The 16,963-nt window shown below is 34.1% G+C and overlaps 2 protein-coding genes across 2 annotated transcripts; both read right to left on the bottom strand.

Moving 5' to 3' along the window:
- Positions 1-9,913: 9,913 nt before the first annotated feature.
- LOC140043427 (growth hormone secretagogue receptor type 1-like) lies at positions 9,914-10,849 on the bottom strand. The gene has a single exon (XM_072087939.1). It carries the CDS (start codon positions 10,847-10,849, stop codon positions 9,914-9,916), a length of 936 nt encoding a protein of 311 aa, XP_071944040.1.
- A 4,063-nt stretch (positions 10,850-14,912) lies between these two features.
- On the bottom strand, positions 14,913-16,963 carry LOC140043416 (medium-chain acyl-CoA ligase ACSF2, mitochondrial-like). Its single transcript, XM_072087928.1, has 7 exons — positions 16,841-16,963; positions 16,603-16,751; positions 16,287-16,341; positions 15,973-16,059; positions 15,625-15,677; positions 15,428-15,485; positions 14,913-15,020 (listed from the first exon to the last, which is right to left on the bottom strand). Exons 1-7 carry the CDS (start codon positions 16,961-16,963, stop codon positions 14,913-14,915), a joined length of 633 nt encoding a protein of 210 aa, XP_071944029.1.

The following is a 16,963-nucleotide window of genomic DNA, read 5'->3' as shown; positions in this document are numbered from 1 at the left end:
ATGAACTTTATCCGGTCAGGTAAAATGACCATGAAGCCTGCTGCTACAGAAATGAACTTTATCCTGTCAGGTAAAATGACCATGAAGCCTGCTGGCTACAGAAATGAACTTTATCCGGTCCGGTAAAATGACCATGAAGCCTGCTGCTACAGAAATGAACTTTATCCTGTCAGGTAAAATGACCATGAAGCCTGCTGCTACAGAAATGAACTTTATCCGGTCAGGTAAAATGACCATGAAGCCTGCTGCTACAGAAATGAACTTTATCCTGTCAGGTAAAATGACCATGAAGCCTGCTGCTACAGAAATGAACTTTATCCGGTCAGGTAAAATGACCATGAAGCCTGCTGCTACAGAAATGAACTTTATCCGGTCAGGTAAAATGACCATGAAGCCTGCTGCTACAGAAATGAACTTTATCCGGTCAGGTAAAATGACCATGAAGCCTGCTGCTACAGAAATGAACTTTATCCGGTCAGGTAATATGACCATGAAGCCTGCTGCTACAGAAATGAACTTTATCCGGTCAGGTAAAATGACCATGAAGCCTGCTGCTACAGAAATGAACTTTATCCGGTCAGGTAAAATGACCATGAAGCCTGCTGCTACAGAAATGAACTTTATCCGGTCAGGTAAAATGACCATGAAGCCTGCTGCTACAGAAATGAACTTTATCCGGTCCGGTAAAATGACCATGAAGCCTGCTGCTACAGAAATGAACTTTATTCGGTCAGGTAAAATGACCATGAAGCCTGCTGCTACAGAAATGAACTTTATCCGGTCAGGTAAAATGACCATGAAGCCTGCTGCTACAAAAATGAACTTTATCCGGTCAGGTAAAATGACCATGAAGCCTGCTGCTACAGAAATAAACTTTATCCGGTCAGGTAAAATGACCATGAAGCCTGCTGCTACAGAAATGAACTTTATCCGGTCAGGTAAAATGACCATGAAGCCTGCTGCTGCTACAGAAATGAACTTTATCCGGTCAGGTAAAATGACCATGAAGCCTGCTGCTACAGAAATGAACTTTATCCGGTCAGGTAAAATGACCATGAAGCCTGCTGCTACAGAAATGAACTTTATCCGGTCAGGTAAAATGACCATGAAACCTGCTGCTACAGAAATGAACTTTATCAGGTTAAAGTTTCTAGAACATTATGTCAGTTGTTATGGGTACAGTATCAATGTACTCATCTGGAGAGATTTTGTAAACGTCCAACTCGATGCGAAACTGCTTTAAGGAAAGTGTGTAAATAACCGGATTTACAATATAATTTAATATTGAAAAGTCTGCACTTATCATTCCGATGTATGTGCCGAGACATACAGTAATGTAAATACAAGTATTGGTACAAAACATAGGATATAAGCAGTGCTTAAAACGAAGTTCATGGATAATGCTACCAAAAGCCATGATAGAAACAATAATATGAAGATGGATCCACATATATGATGAAAGATTACCAGATATGTTATGCCACATATTACCTCATGTTCCAACTGAATTGGGACAAACAACACAGCCTGTGGATTAATAAGGAAACCAATAATCCATGCAGATATTATCATTATCAATGTTCGTTTTGGTGTGTAATTAATAATGGCTTCATAATAGCAAAGTACCTCTCTATTGTAACAAAAATTAAATTAACAGTAGAAGCCAAGTGGATCGATTAAGGCATTATTCAAGAAAAAAACTAAACATCCAATTGAGTCGATAAATGATTGGTTAAAAATAAACCAGCGAGTACTCGAACGCATTGATGTAACTCTGTTGATGACTATAAGAGCTAGAATGTTCAGAATGAATCGAGTTACAGAAATGCCACATCCAACTTTGACAGCCACCCATGTTTCTTCTGTGAAATTTAAATACATCGAAATACGAAAGAAGAATTACTATTGTAAACAAATAAATGTTTATGAACTTTAAATATAATAGTTGGGAGAATAGCCACAGCTGTGTGTGTGATTTCAATATTTGTATTTGTATGTATATGTCTAACTGGTTCAGTTTTCCATTGATCACATTCCGTACAGGTACTAAAGAAATATAATGATATCTTTGGTGTGACAGACAGATTTATTATCTGAAGTCAAAGTCATCAAGGTACTACACAACCGAGACAAATACACATGAAACCTGCTGATGCAGAAGTGAAGCTCCAAACTGCCAGGTCTAAGTTTCTAGAAAGTGTTGTTTCGCTGTTGAATATTATAGTAAACAATAATTAGCATCAGCTGGTATTAATGATTTTTTACTTAAGCTAATAGTCGGTAGAGCCTAATAGTCGAAGCACCAATTCGCAAGAGAAAAATGATCTTGTTATGTATGTAGGCCTATACTGAAATAATCTATCAGGTCAAGTTTAAGTTATTCTTCGTCTTACTACCGGTATCCCTTTTCAGAGCCAATTGTCTCTGGCCCTGTTTCTGCTGCCAACTAAATACCGTATATTATACGGTATTTTTTGAATACCGTATACGGTATATTTTTGGCAGCAGAAACTGCGCTCATAAAAAATATACCGTATTTTGTATACCGTATTTTCCCCACAAAATTTGTGGATAAAATACGGTATTTACAAATTTATACCGTATTTTTTTGTACCCGTTTCTGCTGCCAATAAAAAATACCGTATTTTTTTTTTACATGACAAAAGGTCAACATTCGTGTTTTTATTTTCTGTCGCTGTCAGCTGCTTTAGACACGTGTATAGATATATTCGGCGAAAATGTGGAGCGAAGACGTCACAGTTTTACTAAATAAATGTGTGTGGGGAAGCTAAAATGTCTGGCCAACTAAAAGGTAATAAAAGGGACAACCACATTTATAAAGACATTTCTAAAAAAATAAAGCAGGAGTATGGAATAGACTTGTCTCCAAAGCAAGTAAACTCAAAGCTGAAGAGCCTGCGAAAGTAGTACAACATTGTAAAATACAAAAACTCGGGGAGGGAACGAATTAATTGTCCCCATTACGATGTTTTCTGTGCTCTCACAACATCTCTATCACTAGGGCTAGGCTGTTGAAAGTGAGACGTAAAATTTCCTTTATTGCGACTTTTAATTATCGATCAAATAAATGAATGGCAATTTGGGTAAAAAAGATGAAATTTAACACGACCACCCAAGAAGTATTGTTAGCAGAAACGGGGTACTAAAAAATACGGTATAAAAAATATCGTATTTTATACCGTATTTTTATACCTTATTTTGAGCAGTTGCAGCAGAAACAGGCCCAGGTCACAAAGTATATCTTCTCGTTATTACACAAAATAAACAGCATTTAACAATCAAGATTGATCGTCAGTGTACAATGTCTCATTTCTCAACTTCTTATACAAGATACAAGTATGTCGGCATCTTTCTGTAGAAAAAAAAAAAAAAGAAAATTGAAGACGTTTTTGCTTTATATGATGTAGGCCTATTACTACACAGAATGTATTATACCAATTTATCAACAATCTTAAATTATATCTACGTAGAGATTGTTATTAGTACAATCATGAACCTATAAATTAGCAATAAATGCTTGTGATGGCACTGCCGGATTTCGCATCTCAATACAATGACGATCAAGGTCAATATGACAAAGATTAATCAATTTGCCACCTTCAACAAATAATTAGGATAATGGATCAAAATTAGTAAAATCAACAAAAATACTAAGTGACGATCACGTACAATACTAAGGGTGATGAACTTGAAAGATAATGACAATAGCGAACGTCCTAATTGAAACAAAAACAGTTTTTATGACGTAATTAGACATTTGGCTTTCAAATTATAACAAAGTTCACATGCCAAATGGAAATTGAAAGCTGTGTATCAATTAATAAAGCTAACTGTTGTAGTGACTGTGAAGTACAACAGTTTTGTACGAGTCAGTATTTTTTTCTAAACACCACTTCACTCCAAAGTCTTAAGATTTAGCTAATGGTATTTTGAACCGTTCTTAAGCAATTATGTTTATAGGTTATATATAATTTGTTTCAGATCTTTTTTTACCATGTCATAAACCTTACTTAATCCAATAATGCAACTTAGAAACAACACATTAAATGCGTCTTCAATTTAATTGTTCCTTGCTTCTCAATGTGTGTCCATTCCGTGATGAGTTTTTAATAATAATTTATAATGTTATAATATATATTTTCACTTTAACATAGCTGTTTTTATTATTCTTTTTTTATTTACATTCTCAAAAAAACATACATAATTAAGCATAAAGTACTGTATAACATGTCATCATTGTTTATATTTTTGTTGTGACGTGATATATTATATACTGATACTCATATTATACAGTAAAACTGTTTAAAAACGTTTCCTCTCTTAACATAGATATAAATATTCTTATTCGTTATAAGCCCTTATCGTGGTCTAATGGTTAGGACATCTGCATATCAAGCAGAAGGTCCGTTTGCAGCTGTCCTTACCATTCGACCACTGGGGCTTTCATGGTATTGTTCAAACTCGATTTTTTTTACAGATCGAGAAGCGATGCGAGTAAGACGTGTCGAATAATCGCTCCTGGAAATCAAACATTTCACGTGTCACACCAGCTGAATGCATTGTTACACATAGTCGCAACCTACGTTTACTATTGTTCATTTACCTCAAGGAATTTTGTTTACTCGATTTCAGTGTTTTATTTGCCCGCAACATGGGCGGTGGTAAGCCAAAGGGAGGACAGAGGGACGATTCGCCTGCAGCCAGGCCACGTCGTAACCAAAAAGAGGCTGAAGGAAAAGGCATCCCTTGCCTTGAAGATAAGTTAGATAAGTCCAATTGCGACATAGACTCTAAGGAAATCGCTGGCATTATCCAATCTGAATTGAAACTCTTATTTGATGGCAAATCGGACATATTGGATAACTTAGCGAAACAAATAACATCGATGATCAAGGACCAACTGGCTGAGCATATTATGCAAATTGTTAGTAAAGCCACAATGGATGCTCTTAGATTTGAACTTGACGAGTCGAATGATCGCATGAAGAAAATGGAACAGGAAATCGAGGACATTAGGGAATCACTGGATGAAAGTGAACAATATTCCAGGAGGAACTGTTTGGTGATACACGGACTGGAGGAGAAAGTAGGTGAGAATACCGATAATATTGTTACACAATTATTTAGTTCTAAGATGAACCTTACGGTGAATCATAATGACATTGATAGGAGTCACAGACTAGGCCCCAAGAAACCAAGTAACGGCAAGCCCCGGGGAGTTATTGTGAAGTTCGCTCAATACAATAAAAGAAATGAAGTTTATAAAGCAAAAAGAAAACTGAAAGGTACCGATACCTTTATACACGAGAACCTAACAATGAAAAGGATGAAATTGTTAAGAACCATCAAAACCCAGCATAATTCCGTCTTGACCGCAGTCTGGACCCAAGATGGACGCATACATGTACTAACTAAGAATAATAAGAAGAACTGCATTCCACCTAATTTACCGTGTGGTAGTACATTAAATGTGAAATTGTGAGATTTCTTGTTTTTGCCCTGAAACCAGAATTTTAACTATTGTATACATTATAGACGGCATTAACTGTTTGGTGTGTGTGCTTTATTGTGATTCTTTTATTGTAAATTGTGTTTTTTTTTTTATCATTGTATTGCTAACCTGCCGGTTTTTAGTCATTTATTTGAACGCCATTTTGCTTAACAGCTTTGGTGAATTGATAGTATTTTGTTCTTTTCCAATACTACTTTATGAGCACGACTCAATATGAAAATAAATCCAGTCCTACACATTCCTTAGATTGCTTTGAAAGTGACGAGGCTGGTTTATGCAAATATTTCACTCCAACACAACTAAATGAGCTACAGGCGCAAATTGATAACGATGGTATCTTTACAACGTTACACATGAATGCACGTAGTCTTCCAAAACACTTCGACGAAATTAGCATTATGTTAGATACCATAGGTCGTGCGTTTGATGTACTTGGTTTCTCGGAAACCTGGATAAATAAGAACACGCCAATTGACTTATTAAATATCAATGGATACAATATGTACACTTGTAATAGAGAAGGTAGAGTCGGTGGTGGAGTTTGTCTATATTTAAAAGAACAAATCAACACCGTAACACGTGATGATTTCGTATTTAATGATAACTCCATTGATTCACTTTTTCTAGAAATAATAAACACAAACGGCAAAAATACTATTGTAGGTATGTTGTATCGACCACCAAATTCAAACGTCAACTCATTTAACTCTGATCTGGAAGAAATCTTACATAAACTTAATCGCGAAAACAAAAACTGCTATATCTTAGGAGATTTTAATCAAGACTTATTAAAATATGACATTCAAAAAACAACACAGGAATTCACAAACATTATTTACTCAACATCTTTTAATCCATTAATCAACTTACCCAACAGAATAAGATAGTCTTCTGCTACAATTTTAGATAATATTATTACGAATGATGATAACATTTCGCATTGTGGAGTAATAGTCACTGACATTACCGATCATCTACCCATTTTCATGACAACACACTTGTCATTAAATACTAACACACAAGCTCCAATTACAAAACAAAAAATAATTAATGATACAACATTAAATAACTTGCTTATTGCTATTTCTAATGAGGATTGGGGTGAACTATATTTATGCACAGATTTTAATACATCATATAACCTATTTATTAAAAAAACTATCCAATCTCATAGATAATAACATACCTACAAAAAGTAATAAGCCAAATGGTAATACAAAGAAAAAACCATGGATCACAACAGGAATTTTGATTTCAATAAAAAAGAAAAATAAACTTTATAAAAAATACCTTAAAAACCCAACACAATTATTAAAAAATATATATAAAAAGTACAAAAATAAATTAACTCATTTAATTAGAATTCGGAAAAAACAATATTATTCCAAAAAACTGGATGCAGCTCGACACGATTCAAAGCAAACATGGAAAGTTTTAAATGAAGTTCTAAATAGAAAAAAATCGAGTGTTAAGCCAAAGAGGTAATTAATCATAGTAATAAAACTTTGGTATGTGATCCAAAAGGTATGTCTGACGCTTTTAATGACTTCTTCTCCAACATTGGAAATGAATTAGCAAACAAAATACCAAATGTAAACAATTCTGACTTTAAACAATATATGAAAGAGAGTCAATCCCAATCCATATTTTTCAATCCTACGAATGAAGAAGAGGTCATTGAAATAGTTAAGCAAATCAAAAATTCAAATTCAGAAGGTGTTGATAACTTAAGTAATCGCATTCTAAAACATATTATTGCTGCTGTGGCATCTCCTCTTGTACATATCTTTAACCTCTCTCTTGAGACAGGCATGGTCCCTGATAGTATGAAAGTAGCTAGAGTAGTTCCAATTTTTAAATCTGGCAATAAAAGTGACGTCAGTAATTATAGGCCGATCTCTATTCTGCCTACCGCTTCAAAAATTCTTGAAAAAATTGTTCAAATTAGAGTAAATAATTATATCACAAAGTTTAACATCCTTAATAATGCACAATAAGGTTTCAGAAAAAACAGTTCTACTTTTATGGCCGTTATAGATCTGGTTGAACGAATAACCGATGCGCTTGATAAGAAAAAAAATACCATCGGAATATTTATTGATTTGTCAAAAGCGTTTGACACCATCAACCATGATATACTTCTTAAAAAATTGGAACACTATGGCATAAGAGGCACGGCCCTTAAATGGTTTAGAAACTATATTAATGGAAGGAAACAATTTACGTCTATTGATAACACAAGTTCGTGTTTGATGGATATAAATTGCGGTGTACCACAGGGTTCAATTCTGGGGCCTCTACTTTTTATTTTGTACATTAACGATGTATTTAATTGCTCAAACTCGTTATCTTTTGTTTATTTGCTGACGACACAAACATATCTGCATCTCACGAAAACTTGGATACGCTCATAGAACTAGTTAATGGTGAACTAAAAAATGTTTCGGATTGGTTCATGTGCAATAAACTATCAATCAACGTTAAAAAAACTAATTACATAATTTTCCGCAATCAGCGAAATCCAAGTAATTTAGAGAATGTTAATATTTATGTCAACAATAAAAGAATAGATAGAGTTAAATCGACTAAATTCCTTGGAGTACATATTGATGAATTTCTCGCATATAAGAACCACATCAATGTTACAGCTAGGAAAATATCTCGATATGTAGGCATACTATATAAAGTAAGACATTTTTTACCAACCTATGCTCTCTGGACAATATACAAATCACTCATTGAACCAGTATTAAATTATTGCAACATAATATGGTGTAGCACATTTCCAAGTTATTTAGATGAGTTATTTAAACTCCAGAAAAGGGCATTACGAGCTATAACATGGTCAAAGTTTAATGATTCAATGACTGAATGTTTCTATAAATTTAAACTTCTTAAAATTGCGGATATCAATAAGTACCAAATTGGGCTTTTCATGTATAATGTTACTACTAATCAGGACGTGCGTTTTTCATCGCTCTTTATAAAAAATGGTTCTTACCATAATTATAATACAAGATCTAAAGACAAAATGAGACTCAGAAAACGTAATCGTACTTCTACTATAGTTTTACTGTGTCATGTGTGGGACCCAAATTGTGGAATGACTTGAATTACGAACTACAAAGTACCAAATCAATATATATATTTAAATCATTGTTTAAAGAACATTTATTATCATTTTACAAATAATTTTAAAAATAATACTTGTTGCAGGATTTAGCTTTTTTTTATTATTTATGTTTTAGTTTTTTAGGCTAGTTAGGGACATAGGGGGACACAACTAATCAAGCTCTTTTGAGTTTTTATGTGTTTCCTTTTCATCTTTTTTATGTTCTCATATATTGTTGTTGTATATTTTCATGATTGAGGTCGAGGATGAATAAAGAATATTTGAATTTGAATTTGAATTTGATTTGATAACGACTCTTTAACATTCTCGGCGTGGTACGGCGAAACAGCACTAATCCCTTAATTGTACGCACGCGCACCAGAGATCAAATTGATACGCTCTCATCTTTCAGTATTTTATTCACGAAGCGGGATCTCCGAAGAGATACTTTTTATATATATAAACACAATAGGCATATACATTAATTCCTAAACCGCCCGGTGATATACTGAAATTTAATTAATTAATTTTGAAACGATAAGATGAGGAAATCTGTGAGAATGCTCCAACCGAGATTCGAACCCGGAGATCCCGCTTCGTGAATAAAAATACTGATAGATGAGGGCGTATCAATTTGATCTCTGGTGCGCGTGCGTACAATACAGCGACTAGTGCTGTTCCGCCGTACACCACGCCGAGAGTGTTAAAGAGTCGGTATCCAATGGGGTTTGAACTATACCATGAAAGCCCCAGTGGTCTAATGGTTAGGACATCTGCATATCAAGCAGAAGGCCCGGGTTCGAATCTCGGTTGGGCGACTTTTTTATATGTAAACCATACTCTATCAAATTATTGAAACAGTACATACGTTGAGTCTTTAATAACATTTTTTATCAAAATTGCAATTTAATTGCTTCTTTCAATGATTTAATTTCAATAGGGTATTTATTAATTGTGTAATTCTACTTCTTCCCTCTCCATCCACGACAAAGTGATGTTCGATTATTTAATTTCTTTTTCGTCCTTTCATTATCTTGACAATTGTCTAATAAAGGACTTTTCGCTGGTATAGGCCTATATAGTATTTTTTTATTTAAGCCAATATAGCCGAAGCATCAAGTACAACACAACAGAGAATAGACAGTGAACTTATCGTGTTAGGCATACGTTTCTATAGTATGGTATTATTATTTTTCAGGTTATATAGTGCAGTACTAGTACAGTATATTGTCATAGCAAAGATCAAGAGCATTATGTCAAATGAGTCTTCAAACATCAATGACCTTTAAGTTTGTATCAGCTGTTATGGTATTAATAGATTGATCTGGAGAAATTCTGAAAACACTGAACGACAAACATTTTAGTATTTCAGTGCGAAACTGCTTTAAGGAAAGTGTGTAAATAACTGGATTCACAATATAATTCAAAATTGAGAAGTCTGCACCTATCATTCCAATGTATGTGCCGAGATCTATTTCAGAGGCAAACAGTAATGTAAATACAAGTACTGGTAAAAAACAAAGAATGTAAGCGGTGCTTACGGCTAAACACACTTTGAGAGTTTTAACATGGATTGATGGTGGTGAAGGTGCTGCTGTACTTATAGGTAAAACAACCTGCCGTTTGAGACGGAGTTCACGGATAATACTACCATACACGAAAGCCATTGTTAGTAGAGTTGATATAAACATCAATAGGAAGATAGATCCAGATATAGGATAAAAGATTATCAGATCTGTTATGCCACATACTACTTCATATTCCATCTGAATTGGGACATACACCACAACCTGTGGGTTCAACAGGAAACCAATAATCCACGCAGATACTATCATTAACAATGTTCGTTTTGGTGTGTAATTAATCTCAAACCAAAATGGCTTCATAATAGCAAAGTACCTCTCTATTGTAATAAAAATTAAATTAACAGTAGAAACTGCTGATATACTCCAGTTGAAGGCAAATACTTTGCAGTAAACTTTCAGGCCAAGTGGATCGATTAAGACAATATGCAGAAAATAAATAAAACATCCAATTGCATCGATAAGCGATTGGCTGAAAATAAACCAGCGAGTACTCCAACGCATTGATGTAACTCTGTTGATGACTATAAGACCTAGAATGTTCAGAATGAAGCCAGTTATAGAAATGCCACATCCAACTTTGACAGCCACCCAGCTTTCTTCTGTGAAATTTAAATCCATCTTCTATGCGTGCAAATGAAAAGTGAAGAAATGTGATTATTGTTTCTAAAATATTGTAATAGTTAAGAGAATAGTCACAAATGTAGAACAGCAATGTCACCAATTGGTTCAGTCTTTAGAGTTGTTTCCATTGATCACATTTTTCTGTATTTGCTCAATTCATTATCAACCGGCATCAAAGTTTACTCAATCTTCACTTTCTAAAAGTTACTGCATTATTACTTATTATTAACCAAAGCCAGTCGATGAATGGACTCTTTTCACCTCAAATTTGCAGTCACTTTTTACGATTCCCAAATTTTTTATTGTAATGATCTAAACATATTTGTTTCACTGTTGAATAATCAATATTTCCAGATTTCCAAATTTGTTCATAACTCCTTAACTCAAAAATTGTATTTTCCAGTTATTATCAAACACAAATAAATCATACAGCAATCAAGATTTATCGTCAGTGTACAATGTCTCCTTTCTCAACTTCTTATATACAAGTTGAGAACTGTGTCAGCAAAACCAAAATGAAAAGAAGTGAAGATGTTTAACTTTAAATGATAATGCCCATGCACTACACAGAATGCTTATACCAATTCTGCAACAATTTAAATCCTATCTACTTTTAGAGATTGCTAATAGTAGTAAGTGCTGATGGTGGCACTGACAATCTGAATCAAGATTCATTTGACAAAGATTAATTAATTTTTCACTTTCAACCAAATAATTAGGATAATGGCTCAAAATGAGTAAAAGCAACAACAAGTGACGATTACGTAATATACTACTGGTGATGAACTTGAAAGATGATGACAAAAACGAACTGTTTCATGACGTGATTTTCAAGGCTACTAAACTACTTGATTAAACACAAAACTAGCTCCATTAGCTTTTCAAATTATAGAAAATGTTCATATGCTGATTGCTCTCAGTGCAAAATGGAAAGCTGTTGTGTATCCATTAATAAAACATAAGTTAGGGTTCGCATTTTGGTAAACAGTTTTGTACGAGCCAGTGTTTTTATTTTTTTTTAACCACTTCACTCCATAGGCCTAATTTGATTTGTTAATGGTACTTTGTACAAACCTTTGTTAGGCAACTTGATATTACAATCATGTTTACAAATTATGTATGAATTGTATGTATTAAATTTGTTTCAGATCTTGTTTTATTGTAGATAATATTTACTTTAATCTAATAATATAACCTTAGATTTTAACATATTAATGCGTCTTTAGTTTAGTTTCTTGCTTGTTCGTGTTCTTAGATTACATTCCGTGGTGAGTTTGTCCCGTCCGACTCTCTAGCTCACGATGTCGGTCGGTTGGTAAACTCTACCTTATATTCATATTTTTTCTTTATTTTGACATTGGATATTAATACTTGGAGGCAAATATAAATGTTTTTTTTTAAATTCAACATTTTTAAACATTTTCAGCAATTTCGGTTGGTCGGTCGGTCGGTAGGTAAACACTAATATGAGGGACTAGTGCTGTTCCACCGTACCACGCCGAGAATGTTAAAGAGTCGCTATCCAATTGGGTTTGAACTATACCATGAAAGCCCCAGTGGTCTAATAGTTAGGACATCTGCATATCAAGCAGAAGGTTCCGGGTTCGAGTCTCGTTCTTATTTCCTCATCTTTATCGTTTCAAATGAATTAATTAAATTTCAGCAGTATATTACCGGGCGGTTTAGAATTAATGTTCTATGCCTAATGTGTTCGAAAACACTTCTCTACCATTCATTCTTGAATGCGATCTCCCCAGCAGGTATGCTACAACAATGGATTAAGAATGTTGTTGCAAAGGCCTCGACATTGTAGTGCCAGTCTCATGTTACAGAATGTAGAATTCATTCTCTATGAATTTTAAAGAAAATCAATATATGGCTTGATGTGTAGACTCAATTCAAGTGAAAATACAATAGTATTTTATATATGTATTTTTTTACTACTTGTTACTTGTTACTTGTTTGCATAGCTATCCCCATTATTGGGGACATTTCGCCGTCATTGACATTTTGTTGACATAGCACAACAATGAGAGACATTAATTTTGATGAGAAGGTCATGGAACACTAATTGATTAAAAAAACTAAAAACCTGAGACCTGTAACCCTAGGTAGGGACCCTGACGTGTACTCTCTCTCTCCGAATCAAAGGGATCCCGAAACTCATCGGTGGGCAGGGGCGCTCATCTCCCTGTTCAGGACTATTCCTGATGATTAGCCAGCATATATACATTTAAAATTAAACCCACGACATATCAATTAATTAATTAACTTAATGACTACTGGACATGGTAGTTATTGTCTTCTATAGAAGATGTTGGAATCACTTCTTTATAGTCTTCTCAGGCTAGTTGACTAGCGTTTATAGTCTATAGTTCTCTGGAGTATACTTGGGCTCGGTACACCAGCATAAATGTGAACGGTTGCCATTGGTTAATTACGTTACGAAAAGCAAATACACATCCGTTGTAGGCCCAATGTCACTTAGGAAAGATTAATGGTATTAAAATGACGACATATGAGTATTCTGAATGTAATTAAATTATAAATTGGAGGCTTACATTATAACAAGCTTTATTTTGAAAATCATTTGAATGAATATCAATTATTAAAACATAATCATCAACATTCAATTAGTTCCTTATCGTATAGAAGTGGCGAAAAAAAAATATATGTGGTGAAGATATGATTACAAACGTGATTTCGTTAAATCGCGCGTAGACAGCGTAATTTATGATTGCGCACCATGAAAACATAACCACATCGATTCCTGGCCATAAGGAATATACTCTGAAAAATTGACTTAGCTAGATGAAACTGAAACTTATCAAGATAATTGACGGACAAAATAGTGCTAAGGAAAGAATAAATAAATAAATAAATAAAGATCCTGACAGAATCAAGAGGTTATATGCATGATAATGCATATAACCTAATGAAGAATGGACCGTATGTTTGTGAATAAAAATGAAGAATTTATACAATAAATAACTAAATATACGGATAGTAGGCTACCAAAATAGAATGAATAGGCCTATTTAAATATGTTAATTAACTAATTACTTATGTTAAATATGGGATTACTTAACAAACCGTACAAAAGTGTTTCAAAACAGTTCTCTGGCTACCATTCGTTCTTGAATGCGATCTCTCTAGCACTTATGCTACAATAATGGTTTAAGAATGCTGTTGCAATGTCCTCGACATTGTAGTGCCAGCCCCATGTTTACAGAATGTAGAATTCCTTCTCTATAAATTTTTAAGAAAATCGATATATGGCTTGATGTGTAGACTCAATTCAAGTGAAAATGTTTTAGTCTCAACGATTATAGGCAATGTCTTATATAAGTCAAAGATGCTCTCGGCCTACACGTGGAATGCCATCCTGAGATGAGTAGTAGATAGTAGTCTTATTTATTTTTTATTAATTTATATGTAATTTTACTTTCTATGGACTAGAGATTCTGAAATAAAAAATTGAAAGAATCATAAATAAATGCAAGTTTGTCTTCTTTCTGTTAATATTTTGACCGTGGCTGACTGCACTACTTAAATATTACGCTTAACCTATACGTCTACGGCCGGACCCACGGCAGCCAACAGTACAGCGCTTACTAGAGTAGTAACCGAACCCTTAACCTTACATGATACAGGCACCACATGTGATATGAATGAGATGCTGTATTACCAAATATTCCTTTTATACTTCGGAAATAGATAGTATGTGGAGATACAGCACTGGGAATCGGGTGGCTTCTTACGATGCACCTGTAAAAAAAACATGATTTTGTGATTTTAAATTACATTAGTAATGTTCTATGATCAAAGCTGACGCTATGGTCTAATTTTAGTCCTACTACATTCATTGACAAAAAGAGAGCGAATCAAATTAACACTCTACAACAGATCTTTTATTAATTACGGGAAATACGTTTTAAATATCTTTATCAAGTTTATTGTTTCACACAATAGTGGCATGGTAAATAATAATATATAGTGATTGATCTATTATCGATTTTCCAGATATATCTTTAAGTTTAATGTACTTTTGTTGTATTAGCTAAGCCTTGAGGAAACACATGTGTAGGCCATACATCACCTTTCCTGAAGCGCCAACTGGGAAAGATCCAAAGATTAGAAAGTAAGACGGCTGGATTAAATCCGACATCTGAAAAAAAAAAAAAAATTGATAATTATTGTCAAATTTAATAAGTTAAAATTGTGTATACAAAATTTAACTTTCGATAAACCAATTATCAAGTACTGTACTCACTTGAGCATCGAGAGGGGTGGGGGAGGGGGGCAGAAAGCTAAACATCGGGCGAGTGATGGCGACTGAGCCATGACGAATGACAGAAGGTCATCACAGAGTCATTTGCGTGATTAAGGCTATTGAAATAGCGAAAACGTTACAAGCGAGTAGGCCTACTTGATAATTGGTTTATCAAAAGTTAAATTTTGTATACAATAAATGATAAAATAAATTTAAAAAATAACAAAATAAAAATATTTGAATTTCAATGAATCTTGATTTCTTGTGTTTATTTAATATTACTTGAGGTTAATAGGACCTACCTTTCCTTCGAAGAAAGTTTTCAGTTCTTCTTCGGTGACATTGCAACCTTCATTTAATCTGAAATAATAAAGTAAATGTTTTTCTTTTTTAAAAGAATTCATAATCATACGAAACTGTTGACAATAATGTCAAATAATTATATTCGTTTAATTATATAAACAAATTCCAGTTTTGGTAGAAATTCAAACATACGTACGTAACACATGCACATACATCTTCACCGATCCTGTAATCTGGAATTGGTATAACCTGTGTTAGAAAAAAAACATTTTACAATGTATTTCAGCATAGAGTATTTTTTTATGATAATAATTGTAAACATTGGGTTTGTTTTCCAAAGAATCTTTCCGCGCTCTGGAGAACAACATATTGGTATACTGTATGTGCAGAAACATGAATAACGTTATCATCACTTATATAGCTTGGTTCCCACTAGGACGTAACGCAAGGACGTAAGCGCAACGCAAACGTGTTGACCAATGACAATGACAGTTCGAATAATTCATCGCTTGTGATTGGTTAATAATGGGAACCAAGCATTTACCTGGGCAATGTTTACGGCTGGATGAGTTATTACTAAACTCTCCACTTCTGATGGATGGATATTGAAACCGCTTCTGATAATTATGTCCTGACAATGAAAATATTACTGTTAGCCTGTGAGAAATACAGTACTGACTACATATCATGTACTACCATAGCCCGTGGTTGTCGCGCGTGTAAAATGTGTGTAATTGCCGAGTGTCTGTATTTACCGTGTGGACCACGACGACGTGATTACTTTGCAACTTCTTACTGGTAACATAAGGAACTATTGAAACGATAATACAGTACATAATACTGTATATGTATATGTACCTTAATTCTACCAAGTATTGTCAGGTAGCCATCTGCACTTAGCTTACCAATATCTCTGAAATTAATAATAATTTACATGCACAATTCTTTTTAATTATTTGATATATGCCTACTGCACATTCATTCTAAGGTGTGCTTCACATAATTAACCTAAGTGGGTTTTGATAATTTACAATACAGAACATTTTACTTTCATATATTTCCAAATGCCTATGATAAGTAGATTATATTATTCTGTAAAAACAGTCTACTGGTCCCGCCTAAGGGCCCAAAGAGCTGAAAATCATAATAAATAATAGTAAAGTTGTGATAGTACCCCATTTTAATCCATCCGTTTTCAGTGATCGTCTGTTTTGTTTTCTCAATATCACCATAGTAACCTCTGAACGCAACTGGACTTCGTACCCATATCTCTCCCTCTTCACCGACTTCTACGGGACATCCTTCTTTATCAACTATTTGAAGCTGAAAATGTTGGATTTTAAACAATGTTAGTGTACAATTAAAAACATAATGATATGACACAAGTTGTGACAAAGATAAGTTGGCCTTACTTCAATATTGGGTAACGTGCGGCCTGTTGTGTGCCAAACCAAGTCATCGACTGTCATGGAGCTGACGCTGGTGGTTTCTGTTGATCCATAAGAATTCTGGCAAGAAAATATAACAACTTTCAT

The sequence above is a fragment of the Antedon mediterranea genome, chromosome 1 (assembly GCF_964355755.1).
Source record: "Antedon mediterranea chromosome 1, ecAntMedi1.1, whole genome shotgun sequence".
NCBI lineage: Eukaryota > Metazoa > Echinodermata > Crinoidea > Comatulida > Antedonidae > Antedon > Antedon mediterranea.
This window is presented reverse-complemented; position numbering and strand designations above follow the sequence as displayed.